Consider the following 15,838-nt stretch of genomic DNA (forward strand, 5'->3'; position numbering starts at 1 on the left):
CTGGCCTTCAATTGACCAAAGTTGGCCCTCATGAAGTCCCAGCTTCCAGTACTCGAAATAGTATAGAAGTTTATTATAGAAGTATATCCTAGAAGCTTCCAGTATTATGGTTCTGAAGTTGCAAGACACTAATGTGGCAGATATTGCCATTTTGTTGCAGCTTAAAATTGCTAAAATAGGCCACTTCCCTTTGAAGGATAAATCCTTGGTCAGCATGGAGTGAGAGCCAGCCAGACTAATCCAGCAACTCCCTACTTAGGTCTTGGTCTGCTTCTCGTGAGAGCCACGTGCAGGCGACCTTGCCCAGCTTCAAGCCCCAGCAACACCTAGAGCCTTTCATAGTGCTAGTCTCTCACCTGAGGAACCTTTGCTAGCCTGAACCCGACTGACCTATACCTGAACCCTGAAGACAAAGCCATGTCACTGAGTATAGCCAGGACCCATGGCCTGACATGGGAGGAGATGGGATAGCGCTTGCCACAGCATCTGAGGGCTGCAGGTTAGCGTCAGGGGCACAGGGAAGGTGTCAGCGTCCAGGGTGGAGGCACCGGGACCCAGGCAGATGGGGCACGGCAAGAGCAAGTCCAGTACACAGTCCAAGGTCAAGCCAGAGATCGATATACTAGGCAAGTCCATAGAGATGGGTAGTATAGTCCAAAGCCAGCCAAGGATTGGAGAACCAAGAAAGGCAGACCAGTCAGGGAGAAAGAGGTGCAGGCAGCACAGGCAGGCAGGCAGGCAGGCAGGCAGGCAGCACGCAGGCAGGCAGGAAAGCACGCTGGACACAGGCAGCACACTGGAGCAGAGTTCCAGGCCTAACAGACCAGGAAGGGCTTCATCAACATCAGGAGACCTCCATTGCAGAGAGAGCTTCTGGGAGGAAGAGCTGCTTCTTACATAGCTCTTCCCCAGGGCTCCCCAGGTGGAACTCATGAGAGCCCCGGCAGCTGCAGTGGGCTGAGGACAGAATCCTGCAACCACCAGGGCTGCTCTGCTGGCCCTTGAGGGAGCCCTGAGGCTGCCTCGGGTCTTGGCAGAAGGTCACGGAACTCTCTCCTTCCAGGGGGTCAGCACATGACTCCAGCACCCCTGCCTGAGTCAGCCACCATCCCTGGGCCTGGCACAGGAGGGAACGGATGAAGGGGAGGGGAAGCACTGATAAGGAAAAGGAATGAGTGGCTTTTGGAGGGACCCTTACTCAGCCTTCATTGCCGTAGGGTACGGGCGCTGGGGAGGGTGGGAGTGATGGGTGGTCATCTGGGGCTGTAAGTTGAGACATGCAGCACATTAATATGCATGTAAGCACCTTTGCAAGCACCTGATTCTTCTCCTTCATGAAAAAGTGTTATTTCAAAGGTGGCAGTTGGTTATCCAAGAATGAAAGCGCAGGCGGAATTGTACCTGGATGGCAGTTAAGCCACGAAACCCTTAAAGTGTCTGCCTTAGGCTCGCCTAAATGCATGTAGGATTAACTGTGGCCATTTGAAGGGGACGTTTCTCAGCTAACAATGACACAGTAGATTAGCTGGGAGCGAGAACAAAAGCAAGCTGCACTCAGCAACAAATCTAGTGAAGAGAATTTAATGTTCCATCTTGCCAGAAGAGGTGAATAAAATGCCAAGAAAGAATGGGAAGCTTGATTTATGCGGCCAGGGCCTCATGCCCAGTAATGCACAGAGTGATGGTGGAGGAGACGTTCTTGTTCTGGAAACTAGCAAACTCTGGAATGCGTGTTAAATCAGTGCTGGGTAGCCTCTATCTTAACTAGCGAGACCAGTGTAAAGGGGAGGTCCTTAAAATGGGGAGCGGGACCTTGAAGTTGTCCTTTAACAGCTAATGTCTAGATGGCAACTGAGCAGTCTTTGTGAGACATACAGTCTAATCTAACCCTCCCAGAAAGCTGTTCCAGCTAAGAGGTGGTATAGAAATCGAATATATAAATAAACAAAACAAAAACAAAAAACCCCTTATTTTTAGGCTGCCTTTAAGAGTGGGACCCTCCCATGGCAGTGTACAAGATTAGAAACACACAAAGTAGATACTATAACAACAATCCATGAAAATATGTATGCACAGACTTCCAATTTCAGTCAGTAAAAACCAATTTTAAAAACCAAGTTTACCAATCAAAATGAATGGTCCCTACTAAAGAAAAGGCCAGGGAAACCAGGTTATGTCTTTAGAGATTTGTTGAAAACCTGCAAAGGAATGGTGAGTTGTTTCTCTGATTGAATTTGATTCCAGAGATGTAGGACCAACCCTGAAAAAGGTCCCTGGATCCTACTTCCAATACTCATTTCTTTCATGACATTTCTATACTGCCCAATAGCTAAAGATCTTTAGGGGTTAACAAGGCCACCAGCATCCCTTCCCTATCTAGGATTACTAGATTTCTCACTATTATGAGCCTTCCCACTGTCTTTCCTAGAATGGTTGTAAGGCTAACTGGTCAGTAATTCCACATGTCCCCTCTACGGCCCTTCTGAAAATCAGGACCACTGACGCCACCCTCCAGTCCACTGGAACCTCACCTATTCTCAACAAGGCCTCAAAAACAGCGGCCAGCGGGCGTGAAAGTATCCCCTCCAACTCCCAAAGTACCCTCCCAAAGTACCGGTGTAACCCGTCAGGGCCCAGCGCCTTTGTAACATTCAGTGCCCTGAGAAGCTCCTCGACTTCTAGGGGGGTGAATTTAATCTGTGCCCCTAAATCCCTGGCCTCATCCAGTCCCCCATGTAGATCTCCCTTGTCCTGCTTTGGGGAAAACACAGAGGCAAAACCATCATTTAGCATCTGTGCCTGTTCCCTCACATCAGTCACCGAATCCCCTTCCTCCTCATTAAGCGGTCCCACTGCCTGTCTCCCCTTCCTCTTGCTATTTACATGTTGATGGAAGCCCATGCATGCTGCTTGCTATCCTTGGGCTCCTTCAAGGAGTGAAATGTAACAAAGAAATCACAAATAAAACATCTGCAAAAACACATTCATGAGCATAAGAAGATGTGGTGGTAGATTTTTACATTTTTATAGCATCCGTTGCAATAGTTTTTCACTCAAGTTTGTTTATCTAGGCAGTTATTTTTAATGCATCCGAGGAAGCTGATTTTCCTTCTGCAGAAGAACAGATGCCTTGATAGATGCCTGTGTCTTTATGGTACTGAGAGGATTGCTGTGATTTTCTTCTGTAGATTTGTGCAGAGATTTCTGTAGGATCTCTCCTGTAACTGATTCCTCTTTTTCATGCTGGGCACATGCAGCAACCCGTGTACTGTGCCTTTAAGACTATGTATGTGTTGCCAGCTTTCTGGTCCTTCCCAGAGCTAGAAGTGCCAGGTGCAGGCAAGGAGAGAAGTTCGAGAGTCCAATCCCACATCTCTGAGCTTCTGGCTCTATCTCTGAGTTATCTGGGAACTAAAAGTTTCTTCCTGGAACCTGACTGTAACTGCCTTTTGAAAAAAAAGAACCGGACAAAACAAAATCTTTCCATTTTGAAACCTCAGAAGCTCCCAAGGTGTCATCTGCAGGGGGATCGTCTGCCATGAAAACTGCAAGGACATGCAAGAGGGCTAAAACTGTGAAGCGCCACACCAGCATCTGCACCTACCCGGAGCCCCCCCACAGGTGAGAGATGGTCCTTCTGTTGGTTCTGTCCTACGGGTCGGACGAAAATGCTTAGAGGGAGCCAGGTGCAAAGCAGGGCTGCAGGGCATCAGCAAGAGTTGCAAAAGGGGGACTTCTGCCCAGCTGCTTCTCCCCTCATCCTTCTGTGTTAACCCACATCTGCCAAAATCCCACTTTATGCAATTCTCCAGGTACAGGATCCTTGTTTGTATATTATTTCTCAAGGCTGAACTTCCTTTGCCTTCCTCTTATTCTCTTCCCCTCTGTTTCTCATCTCTTTCATTTTCTCTCCCTGGCAAACAGATACCGCAACGCTTTTTAAGAAAGTATGTTTAATGTCAAACATTTGTATCCGATCTTTCTATCACTCAGGCACTTGAGAGTTAAGAGCCTTATTTACAAAAATAAGGGGAGAGAAAAATATCAGAATGATGAAGGCTAGAGAGAGAGAATCCTTATAAAATGCTTGAATCAAGTGCCTGCTTTTTCATTACACATTGACATTGTGAACAAGAATCTGTATATTACAGAGGATTTCTTTGGATGCAATCTTTTCAGTGATTTTTCTCCAGACTCTCGGTGCTTGAGTTCAAATCCAATGCAATGGATTGCTATTTCTGAAAGATCCCAGTTTTATTCCATTCCTGCCAGAATGGTAAGCAATTCCGAGAGAGAGGTAGAGAGAGAGATTTGGTGCCTCGTTTTATTAATGTAAGAAAATATGATCTGCTGGATTTTACACACATTCACTCAAAATCGCCATTGCAAAGATGAATATAAACCTAATTCTATTGTTCTTCATTTGAAAATAACGTTATGAGTCTTCATTAAACATTTCAGGTGCTTACATAGAAACATATTTCTCGCCATGCCAAAGACTCATAACACCACTGTTTTAAAACTAAGGCTGCAATCCTAAGCATATGTACCTAGGAGTAAAGCCAGTGGTTACCACATTTTGTTGCTTGAATACCTCCCTGAAGTATAAGTGAAATATAGAGATTTAAAGAATAAACAATACACTTTGCTCCTAGGAGTTTACCTTTATAAAGAAAAATGGGATATGCATTTTATAAATAAATAAAACCTTTCTGGGAGCTACTTTGCTTGCATAGATGGTTTGGATCTACACGTTGCTATCTATACCACAGTGTTGCCAAGAAGATTTATTTTCTCTGTTCTCAAACTAGATGCTGAGAAACCAGACTGGTCGGGTCACAGTCTTTTTATGGTGTTCTTGCTACTTTGCGCTTTTCAAAAGCAGACTGAGAGAGGACAATGAAACATGTCAGTTCCCTACCCCCACCCCCACCCCCACCCTGAAACGGAATGTCTATTTACAACGCAACCCTATACATGCTTAGTGGAACTTATTTCCATGGGGAAATGCAGAGATTTGTGCTGTAAGAAGGCATTTCTCTTCTTCTTCTTCTTCTTCTTTTTTTTTGGGGGGGGGGTCATCTGTTTAATTAAGCTCAATGCAATTTACTCCTAGAGCAGCATGTGCCAGTCTGCCCAAAAAGCACAGGAACAGGAGCAGTCAGAGAAGATGATAACAAAACCGATGTGATGTAGATGACCCAAACAGGACTTGTTTATGTGAGGGTGTTTCAGTATTTATCGGCACAGTTGCAACGTTTGCTTTGGCTGAAAGAATCTGCAACGATCACTCACCTTACCTGTGTTCTCCACGGGATGCTGGGCGATGCATCTAGCAACTCTGATGAAGATAATGGGGAAGACAAGGTGGACAGCAATGACCCAGAACAGATCTTCCAGAACATCCAGTTCCAGAAGGAGATCATGGCCAACATCCGCTGCAGGCCGTGGTCCATGAGGCAGAAACTCAGGGCACTCAGGTAATGAACATCCAGCAGTACGATCCATGCTTTCTCAAGGGTGTGCTCATGAGTTTCTAAAAGTATGACTTGGATTTTTTCATACTTACCAAGAAAAAAGTCTGTTTAGGAGTGGGAAACCATGCTGAGTACATTTTGAAAAGACTCCCATTTGAGTTAAGGGGGAGCTGCTGCCAGTTGTAGAAGATAATGTTGAGCTAGAGGGACCAGTAAGCTACCTGCATACAGGACAGCCTTGTATGTACCCCAAACGCCTTAGATCGCTGTGGGGAGGCTGGAGTGGCCCTCTGGAAGTTGTACTCCAGTTTCCTTCTTGTCGTTGCAAGGAGCAGAAACCCAGTGAGGGAGCAAGGCCATGCAAGTTTAGGCTTAGCTGTCTGGGGCATGCTGAGAACTGTAGGTCATTTTTTCTGTCTAAATTTAAATGGGATTCCATCTTTAGACTAGCCTTCCCCTCCAGCTGCTTTTAATTCCCATTCCCACAATGCCTACCAATTGGCCATGATGGCTGGGCCTGATGGAGTTGCAGTCCAAAACATCTGGAGGGCACCTGGCTGAGGAACGGCCTTACGCCAACTCAGAATCGGTGCATCTCACCCAGTATTATCTGCACCTGCCTTCCCCAGCCCAGTGTCCCCTTGATGCTTTGGAATCCGGCTCCCAGCAGTCTCTGCTAGCATGGCCAATGTCAGGAAAGCTGAGAGGTGGCATACAAAAGCCACGTTGAGGAAGACAGGTCCAGGCCTTCAGCCAACCCTGCCTGGAGATGCCAGGGATTGAACCTGGGGCCGCTGGCCTGTAAAGCAGGTGCTCACCTCTGCAGGTGCAAGGCTGGCTCGAGGCACTGGCTACCTGAGCCCAAGGACAGAGATGGTGTGCAGCCCATTCCACACGCAGAAGCTGATCACCCAGGAAGCTGGATCCCATTTTGGCCTGGGCCACGGCACAGCATCCTCCCGAGGGCAGCAGCCTGGCTCAGCCCTGTGTCTCAACACCTCACTGCTGCCCCCGCATTTGCCGCCAAAGGACCCCACCTCGCTTTTTTCTAATAGCAGGGCCAGCCCTGTTCAGGGCCCCCCAAATGGCAGCTTCACCCCAAAAACCACAAAGAGGGAATTGTGCCCTCCTTCAGCAGCCACCTTTTACTCTGTGCACACTCAACCATTTCTCTAAGGGGAAACACGGAGGGGATTTTGAACAGAGGCAGAGCGCCAACTTGTTTTCAGTAACTAAGGGAGAGGCAAGCGCAGGGATGCACGCCACGGGACTTGCGTGTTTGCTGGATGTCATTTATGAAAGCGTGGAGGGAGCAGTGGTTAGATCTGCCCCTCCTGAGACTAGGCTCTCCTTTTCCCTGGCAGACAAGCAAAAGAGATTGTGCTGAAGTACGAAGGGCGTCTGACGCGGACCAGGGGCTACCAGGCAGCTGGCACAGAGGTTGGTCTGCTTTTCATCCAAAGCTCCAGAGCTCCCTTTCCATGGAAACATTCCAAGAATTTCCATTTGCAGAGGGAAATATTTTTGGTAAATCAGGGTTGTCTCAGTAAAACAGATAGCAACCAAGAGGTTGTCAAGCAAGGCCAGCTGCAAGAGATCTCCCCAGCCATGCATTATATTATATTATATTATATTATATTATATTATATTATATTCAGTCAGTTCAGATTGTTTTTAGTCATCAGACCATAACCGAACACACACTTAACAAAGGATACTAACAGACAATAAGAGGATAACATATTTACATAAAATTAAAGCATAATATAATATTAAAATATTGAATTTCAGAGGCTGGGACTATAATTGCTATTCATTTGATTTAGCTTGTTAGGAGCATTCTAACTCTGCAACTTGTCTGTCTCTGTTTATTTGACTTTGCCACAGCAGGGGCTTAAGTTTGATACTCACGTGTAACTTCACACCCTCTACTATTGCAAGCCTTTTGCAGCCCCAGAGTTGCAAGAATGTACCATCTGTTCCCTCTTTAATTACAATACTTTGCAGTTTATAGCCTCATAAGAACCATTAAATTAATTAGCGTTGACCACCGGATTTATTCATTCCACGTTCTAGCAACCTGGCTTGAAAGAGAGGGACTGTGGGGGCGGCTGGCGCTGCAGGAGATTGTCGGTTGGCAGAACAGCATCCATCAGCCACCCTCATTCTCTCTGTCCTCGTGGCCTCCAATCTCTGCCTTGGGTGGGCAGGGCACCCTCTGGACCTCCCCAAGTGGGGCGGGGGAGATTTGTGTAGAGAACTGCATGGGTAAGGATGAGAAGAGATGTCCCATTGATTTTATTCTTTTATTTCATGGATATATCAGCTGCCATATTTAAAAAAATAACTCTACGCAATTTACAGAAAATATGTTGATCAAACAGAAGTCCATTCATCCAATGTTGGTGTCAGCCTTTCAGCCCAAGGGCCAAACTCAGTTCAAGAAAAACTCTTGGGGGCTGCACTTTAGGGATGGGTGAGGCAAAGGAAAGGGGAGGGCCCAAATATGCAAAATACCAGCATGTGTCAGCTTAATGCTCTTACTGCCAGTAACTAAGCCTTAGGAGAGGCATCTCAACTGTTTCAAATGGGGACAATACTGCTCCAAAGCTGGGGCACCACCAGATGGTTAGTGGTCAGGGGGCCAGCAGTGCCTTGCAAGGAGAGCAAGAAGTGGCCCAGGGGCCAGTGGTTCCCCTTGCCTGCTGAACAAGAAAATAGCCACTCTGCAAGTCAGTTAGATGGCCAATTTTTGCTTGAGATAGTGAAGAACAGAAATGGCAAAGCTGTCAGGATGTATCTCCTCTCACCACCCTTGGTCCCTTCTCCAAGGTACTGTCTTGGAGGAACAGCCAGTGCTGCTCATTCCATTCTAGCTGTAAGAATGGAAGAAACCTCTGAGGGGAAATTCCTTCTTCCAGGGCTGAAAGTGTGTTTCCAATCTCAGATCCAGGAATCCAAAGAACTCCGTGGCCCTGTTTTTGGGGATAAGCTGCAGAAGTTTATTTCATATACAGATTTCAATACCACCACTTTTCCAATGTGCCCAGCTTGCAGTTCAGAGCAATATGGTAGCCAGTTGAATCCCATTTAACTGTGTGGCACTTGGCAGAATGAGTCCCAGCCCTGCAATCATCTACACACTGAATTACCTCCATGGCGTATTGCTTTTAGGTACAACTGCCTGTTTGTGTCTTCCAGCTGAACAGTTGTGTCTTGAGCTATATGCACATATGTTAAAGCTTTATTAGCATCTATAATACATCATGCCTGGAGAATATCAAACAAAACCTTCACATGCAAAAATGGCATGATATTTATTCGAGAATAGGCTTATTGGTGGAAAACTGAATGAGAGGAGGAAAACAGGTTCTCGGGGATGTAATTCAGCCTTCCAGCAAAAGCGTGACAGAGAAGAGCTGAAAATGGTCTTGTCTCTTAATTTCATGTAGAACTTGAAACAACAAATGAGTTTATGCATTTGGTTTTTTCTAGCTCTGGCGAAAATTTGTCCGGCTTGCATATAACTTTATGGTCATCTTTATTCCTTGGGAAATGAGAATTAAAAAAATAGAAAGTAAGTAAGAACTAAAATGTGCCTTCCAAGAGCAGGGGGCTGAGAACAAGGAATGTCTTTAGACTAACATGATTTTTGAAAGTACAGCTTTGGTTGTATCCCATGCCTGAATTTAGGGGGGGGGGGAGCAAGCCCTCCCTCTGGGCTGTAGTCCAGCATGCTTCATACAATGTAAATTCTATTAGCATATCACCATGAAGACTTGTAGGCACTTAAACCCATCTCCTCCTCGAATGCATCCAGTCCTTTCCAAACTGTTCCAACCTGGGGCCTCTCAGCATGAGGGGGTTTACCCACTGCTTTACTTTTGCATCCTTTGCAATTCCCCCTCCCCTTCCCTCCCCTCCCCAGGGCTCGCATTCCTCTGCTTTTCTATGTACTGTATTAAGCAGCCACAACTAGGCCCTGCGGAATAGCTGCACTGAAGCAGCAGCGAGACTTCTCACAAGACTCCCCCCACCCTGCCCCTGTTGGAAATGTGATAACAGAACTTCCTTACTTTAGAAATCCTGTAGGAATGATTGGAAAATGCAGTGGAGGCCCTGGAGGATCCCTCCTGAAAAGTCTCTGCAAATTTCCACTAGTCAAGGATTGCAAGCACACAACTGATGCCTCATGGAGAGAAGCCCCTTGATGGCCTTCATGGCATCTTGCTGCGATGGATTCTATAGCTTGGCTCTGCTGTGCAAAACAGTCCTTCCCTTTTATCTGTGCTGAATCTCCCACTGTGCAGGCTGGGAGTACTATGTTGCGAGGGTGGGGAGTGTGTACGTGTGTGTGTTGGTCTAAAATGCAATCACCTTAAAAGATCGTGCCCTCAATCAGTTAACTGGCCTAGATTTCCCACTATCTCATGCAGGAGCGCACAAAACCCCAAAACAACAATAGTTAACCACATCTGTCAGTTATTTGCACAGCACAAATCAAAACCGGCCTCAGCCAACGAAATAGCTGGCTGCACCCACCTGCTCAGGTGTCTGTCCCACTGGGCTCAGTGAGGTTTACAATGTAGCAGCACATATAGGATTGCAGCTTAACATCACTTAAAGGTTAAACTCTACCAATGTTTATATCCACATGAAACAACCCATCTATATGGGTTTAGATCCCATGTTTAGATGTTTTAGATCCCATGAAACAACCCATCAATGGGACTTTTTTTTTTCTTTTTCTTTTGCGGTTTAAGGTCACTTTGGTTCCGGAGTTGCCTCTTACTTTATTTTTTTGAGATGGCTATTTGGAATCAACATTGTCCTCACCATCATGACGGGGGCATTTGTTGTTTTACCAGAGGTAAGCAATGTTGTGGAGAAGAATGTGATCAATGGCACTTCTGGAAATAATTTAAAAAACCACTTTAGGCCGTAATGGTATTCTTGGTGTATGGCTGCCTAAATTCTACCAGGGGAGGGAAAGAGACAGACAGACAGACAGATGGAGGCAACCTTGGATCCAGATCTGTGCATCAAGTGCCACATTAAGTCTTATTCGTTTACTACAGTTGTATCCTGCCCATTGTGTGCATAAAGGGTAGAAATGTCAGGTCAAGACACAAGTTATGGTACATCTGGGCCATGCTTACTGAACTATGATTTGTGAAGGGAAAGTGTCAAGGGGTCCTACCTGTAGCAGTCAGAATGGGAGACATCCATCCTTGAAGTGGCACCTTTAGGTTTACAAACCGTCAGGTTTACAGGTGAGATGAGATGGAGCCTCAGATGAACCAATCTGAACTCAGTGAACTTCGGGGGCAAAGGTGGACCACAACCTAGATCCTACAAGTCCCTGTCCAATACCCGAGCCACTATGCCACACTGGCACAATGGCTGCAAACACAACTCTCGGGAGTCCTCATCATGAACCACGATGGCTGGACAGATGGGAACTGAAGTCCAAAACTTCTGGAAGGAGCCAAGTTGGGGGTGGCTGCTGTAATGTTGAAAGGGTGGCCGCTCTCTCTTAGGAATGCCCTAGCAGACAGAAAGAATATTTCTGCATCTTTTTCCTCTGCTTTGTTGCAGATCCTGGCTGGCAAGCCCTTTGGAAGTACCCCCAGTAAGCGCATCCCACCCAAGCAGCTAGACTCTGCACAGGACTTGGATACGATCTGGTCTTTGGGGGCAAGGCGACAAATCTTTATTATATTCCTTATAGAAATGTGTGGTCTGACTGGGTCAGCTCACAGACTAAAAGCATGGATGATCCAGAGCAGATCTTCCAGAACATACAGTTCCAGAAGTACTTCTTTTATGTTTCTTTGTTTACTTAATGATTTATGGGTTGTTTTGACTAAACACTTTCACCCAGCTCTTCAACCCCAAGGGCTTCCAGGCTGCTTTTGTAGAGACAATCCCTTCCATCAGGCTTATCATCTGTAATGACATGACACAAAAGGAAGGAGATGTGGAGGGAAGAGGAATAAGTGCAAACCTCAGTCATAGCATCTATCATGGCCAGCTGTAAACTGTGCCAAAATAAGAGGAGCTGCTGTTGCAGCAAAGCTGGCAGAACAGCCGTGCTCCAGATCCCTTCTCCTGACTGCTTCTCTTGTTGTTTCTCTAGGGCTACCTCCAGTACTCCGTGTTATTCTACGGCTACTATGGACAGGATAGAAAGATTGGGAAGGCTGGGTATCGACTGCCCCTGGCATACTTCCTTGTTGGAATGGCGGTCTTTGCATACAGTTTCATCATCCTTTTAAAGAAGTAAAGCAGCTTTTGTGCCTATGAACATCCAAAATTGAATGGGGTGGGTCCTTCCCCAGTTAAATTTCCAGTAAGCTGGCTAGGAATAACACTGAACATAAAGGGAAGTATAGTAATTTCGGTGTGTGTGCGGGGGTGTTTAATAGAACAGCACATATGCAATTAATGATGCTAAAAACATGTTTAGAAACAGGGTCCTTAACAAGGCGGGATTCCAGCTAGATATAAAGATTTATCAGGAATAGTAGTAGTCATTTAAGTTGAAATCCTACAAATGCACTTACCTGCCGGGAGTAAGCCCCCTGAATTCAGTGGACCTGAGTACACACACCTAGAAATGCACAGGTTCACATTTGGGTCCAGGAGCTAAAACACCAGATGAACTCTGGTCAAAAATGACCTGCACTGGATTTCTTATGCACCCCCATCATGCATACATGTATGCATTTCATCCCTATCCTGCCCAATAGGTAGAGCTCTCCCAGTGGTTATCAAACTGTCAGTTTAAACACAGCGTTCTTCACTGGAGCCAGTTCTCCCATCCATCCAAGCAAACCAAGGTCAAAGGACCAAATCCAGTGAAGAGCCATTGTGTGTATCTGTGGGCCAGCTCACTCCTTTTAATGGCTCACTCCTTTTAATCTTCCTTGTTCTATTCTAGGATGGCCAAAAATTCAAGAATGAGTTTAGCTAGTGCCTCCGATGAAAATTACACATTTTGTTGGCGAGTGTTCTGTGCCTGGGATTATCTCATTGGAAATCCTGAGGCTGCAGAGAGCAAATCAGCTGCCATAGTTAACAGCATCAGGGTAAGCAACCCATGGCTTGAGCCCAAAGAAATGTCCAAGCAGGACGCTGGCGGGGGGAGGGGGGCTGGTGCCTCCCTGGTCAGAGGGGCTCTTTGTCAGCCTTGTAGCAGTGATCCAGCATGCTGAGCTCCACCCACAAAATAGGTTCATTCCGTGGAGCCCCACGGGTAGCTCCTATAACGCTCAAAAGAAAGCTGCAATGGATGGACAGCCCCACTGACCTCGGATTCATTTTTCCCCTGCAGTGGAGCGCAGGACGCGTTCCCATGGAGCGAAATTCAGGGAACCAAGATTCAGGGTCAATGCCAGGAAGTACTTCCTGATGGTTAGGACCCTGAGGGTATGGAATGGGCTTCCATGGGAGGTGGTTGAGGCCCCATCAGTGAGGGTGTTCAAGGATAGGCTGGACATGCACATGGTATGCATGACATGAGCAGAGCTGGCTGGAGCCAGGGGTCAGACTAGATGGCCCAGGATCCCCACTCTGACTAACTCTGTTTCTATGTTTCTATGTAACATCCCCTGGGTGTCATTGAACCAAATCCAGCCCACCTAGAATCTCCATCACGCCAGCTGGAGCCACAGCCCTTTCCCCAAACAACTGACCCTTCAGTTTCCTAGCCTTGGTGCATCCTTTGCCCCCATTCTAAAAGGCTGAGACAGTGACCAGCAGTAAGAGCTTTCAGCCAATATGCTGGTATGTCTGGCCCCATCCTTTTGTCCTGCGGCTCCTCCCATCACTGGAGTGTGATCAATGAGAGCTTCTCCAAAACTGAATTCAGCTCCTGCGATGAAGAGATTTGGCACCTGTCACCTATAAGATTGTGTTTGAGGGCAATAGCTGTATTTGTATTGGTGGGCATTTGGAATGCCTCCCACTGTTTATTTAACACCTCCTCCTCCTCCTGAGCAAACTATCCACCGCTGGAGTGCATATTATGTGGCGTGCGATTTCGTTAGGCATTATGCAGCCATGTACATGGGAGAACTATGCCTTAGTTTTAAACTGCAATGATTCACATTTAATTAGCATTAATAAATTCAGCCTACATCCTAAAAGCATAGCTATGTTCTGGCTGCCAATGGAAATTCCCTTCCTTCCATTTGACAGATGCTGTCAGATAACCCAGATTAATTATCCAACTGCTGCAAGGTGCATGCAATTCGACTCCAGTCTGCTACCACTGTAAGCCCCTTCCTCAATTTGAGGCAGATTGGTCTCTCTCTCAATCCAACATTCCAACAGTTGCATAACAGAAATATTAATGCCTTGCTCCCAGTCTTGATTAGTAAACAAAGTGTATTGGGCCATATTTCTACTCAATCTCAGCTTTCTGTGTAATGGAAGTACCTTAACACCCAAGGGACAGAAAAAGAGACTGAGTCAAAGAACTTCAGGCTTGAGGGCTAGATCTACTTCCTCTGTGGCCCCAGTCCAGCCTTCCTGAGGCCCCCCAAAACACCCGAACCCCTTCCCCCAACCACTGGACATTGGTGTTCTCCTGGCTTTTGTAAGGTTCGTTCCCACTTCTAAAAGGCTGAAATGTTTCTGCTAGGACATTTGTTACCAGCAGTAAGAACTTTAAGCTACAATATTTGTGCATTTTTGGCTTGTGGCCTCATCTACCACTGGAAAGTAGGAGGAGGCAGCCCTGGGAGCTGCCTGGCCTGTGAAGCGAAAAAGGTTCCACACCCCTGTTACAGAGGAAGAACTAAGCAACAGAATCTTGTTAATGTTCCTTTTAAAAAAGCTCCAGTAGTTTCATTGGGACTAATCCAGATACGGGAGTGCAGACAGGTGGCCACCCTGCTCTCCAACCAATACCTACCTGAGTGACCATTCTATCAAACTCAATGAAAATTTCCTCTGAGTGGCCATGCTTAGGATTTGGCATCACATCTGATTATTTCTGTGTTTCTTTCAAGGAAGCCATTCTAGAAGAACAGGAAAAGAAGAAAAGCACAAATCTGTATGTATGCATAGAATTCTTACCTGTATGCCATGCCTTTGTGGTCCAGGTTTAGCACATCATACCTGTGCTGCACTGTTACCATAACATGCAATAATAGCAGTGATTATCTCAAATGATTTCCCCTAAAACATCTACAAAAGGGAGCCAGCATGGTACAGTGTTTGGGGAGCTGGGCTGAGACTGGGGAGGTCTGGGTTCAGGTCCCCCTCAGCCATGAAGCTCACTGGGCGACTTGGGCCATTCCTTGACTCTCAGACTAGCCTCCTTCACAGGGTTGTTGTGAGGATACAAAGGAGAGGAGGGAGGCCATGTGGACTATCATGGGCTCCTTGCAAAAGGGGAAAGGCAGGGGGTAAATATCCTAAGAAAGAAATGAAACACTTGTGCATCCCATCCTGTTCCTTGTGTACTCAGTGGCGTGACAATAAGCTTACGGATCATTGCCAACATCCTTGTGCTCCTCTCCTTGGCTGGAAGCATTTACATCATTTACTTTGTGGTGGATCGGTCCCAGAAGTTGGAGCAGATGAAAAAGCAGCTGACCCTCTGGGAAAAGAATGAGGTGAGAGCACCGTCACTGGCGTTGGCCTCCATTCCAAGGTTCCATTTGGATGCCAGGAAGGACTTCCTCACAGTTAGGACCTCCGAGGTGTGGAACGGGCTTCCACGGGAGGTGGTTGAGGCCCCACCGGTGCGGGTGTTCAAGGATAGGCTGGACGTGCACATGGTGGGCATGTTGTAAGCGGAGCCGGCTGGAGCCAAGGGTCAGACTAGATGGCCCAGGAGACCCCTTCTGACTCATTCTGCTTCTACATTTCAATATGGGGAAAATACTGATACTCATTGACAGGGTCAGCCTGAGGCAAAAAACCAGATGGCTCCTCCTGTCCCATTCCATATACAAGAGCCAAACGGAATAGCAGCTGATACTTTCCGCAGTACTGACAGTGGGCCCGGGTGCCCCCTGCACCTGGGGGGCTGCATGGAACGCAGCTTCTCCCCCAACACCTTCCTGCTGCATCCCAGCACCTGCCAGCTGAGGGGTTTGCCTCACTTCCCCAAAGAGCAGGGCCAGCCCTGGTCCCTGGCCAATTTACTGGGCTGCCTGTTCTGCCTCTGAAAGAACATCCGTGAAGATGGAGTGTATTGCTTGAACTGTGCCATGACTCCTTCCTGGATTAGTCCCATCCACACACCAAGAAGGAACTCACTGCCACATCTCTTTCCCTTTTACTCTGCAGTAAGTGCAGGGGTCCCCAGTCCGGATGAGGCCCCTACTGGGGTTGGGCAGGTAGGC

At 46.9% G+C, this 15,838-nt stretch overlaps 1 protein-coding gene across 1 annotated transcript in view; it reads left to right on the forward strand.

The window, feature by feature from the left end:
• Positions 1-562: 562 nt before the first annotated feature.
• TMC3 (transmembrane channel like 3) overlaps positions 563-15,838 on the forward strand; it is a 34,031-nt gene continuing 18,755 nt past the window's right edge. Inside the window, exons 1-11 of the mRNA XM_044438548.1 lie at positions 563-644; positions 3,462-3,621; positions 5,337-5,480; positions 6,842-6,917; positions 8,973-9,054; positions 10,241-10,347; positions 11,076-11,174; positions 11,617-11,759; positions 12,421-12,568; positions 14,495-14,538; positions 14,956-15,103. Of these exons, the coding sequence (XP_044294483.1) occupies positions 563-644; positions 3,462-3,621; positions 5,337-5,480; positions 6,842-6,917; positions 8,973-9,054; positions 10,241-10,347; positions 11,076-11,174; positions 11,617-11,759; positions 12,421-12,568; positions 14,495-14,538; positions 14,956-15,103 (1,233 nt within the window). The remainder of the gene's footprint in view (positions 645-3,461; positions 3,622-5,336; positions 5,481-6,841; positions 6,918-8,972; positions 9,055-10,240; positions 10,348-11,075; positions 11,175-11,616; positions 11,760-12,420; positions 12,569-14,494; positions 14,539-14,955; positions 15,104-15,838) is intronic.

Source organism: Varanus komodoensis, unplaced genomic scaffold, assembly GCF_004798865.1.
Source record: "Varanus komodoensis strain SLA01 unplaced genomic scaffold, ASM479886v1 scaffold33, whole genome shotgun sequence".
NCBI lineage: Eukaryota > Metazoa > Chordata > Lepidosauria > Squamata > Varanidae > Varanus > Varanus komodoensis.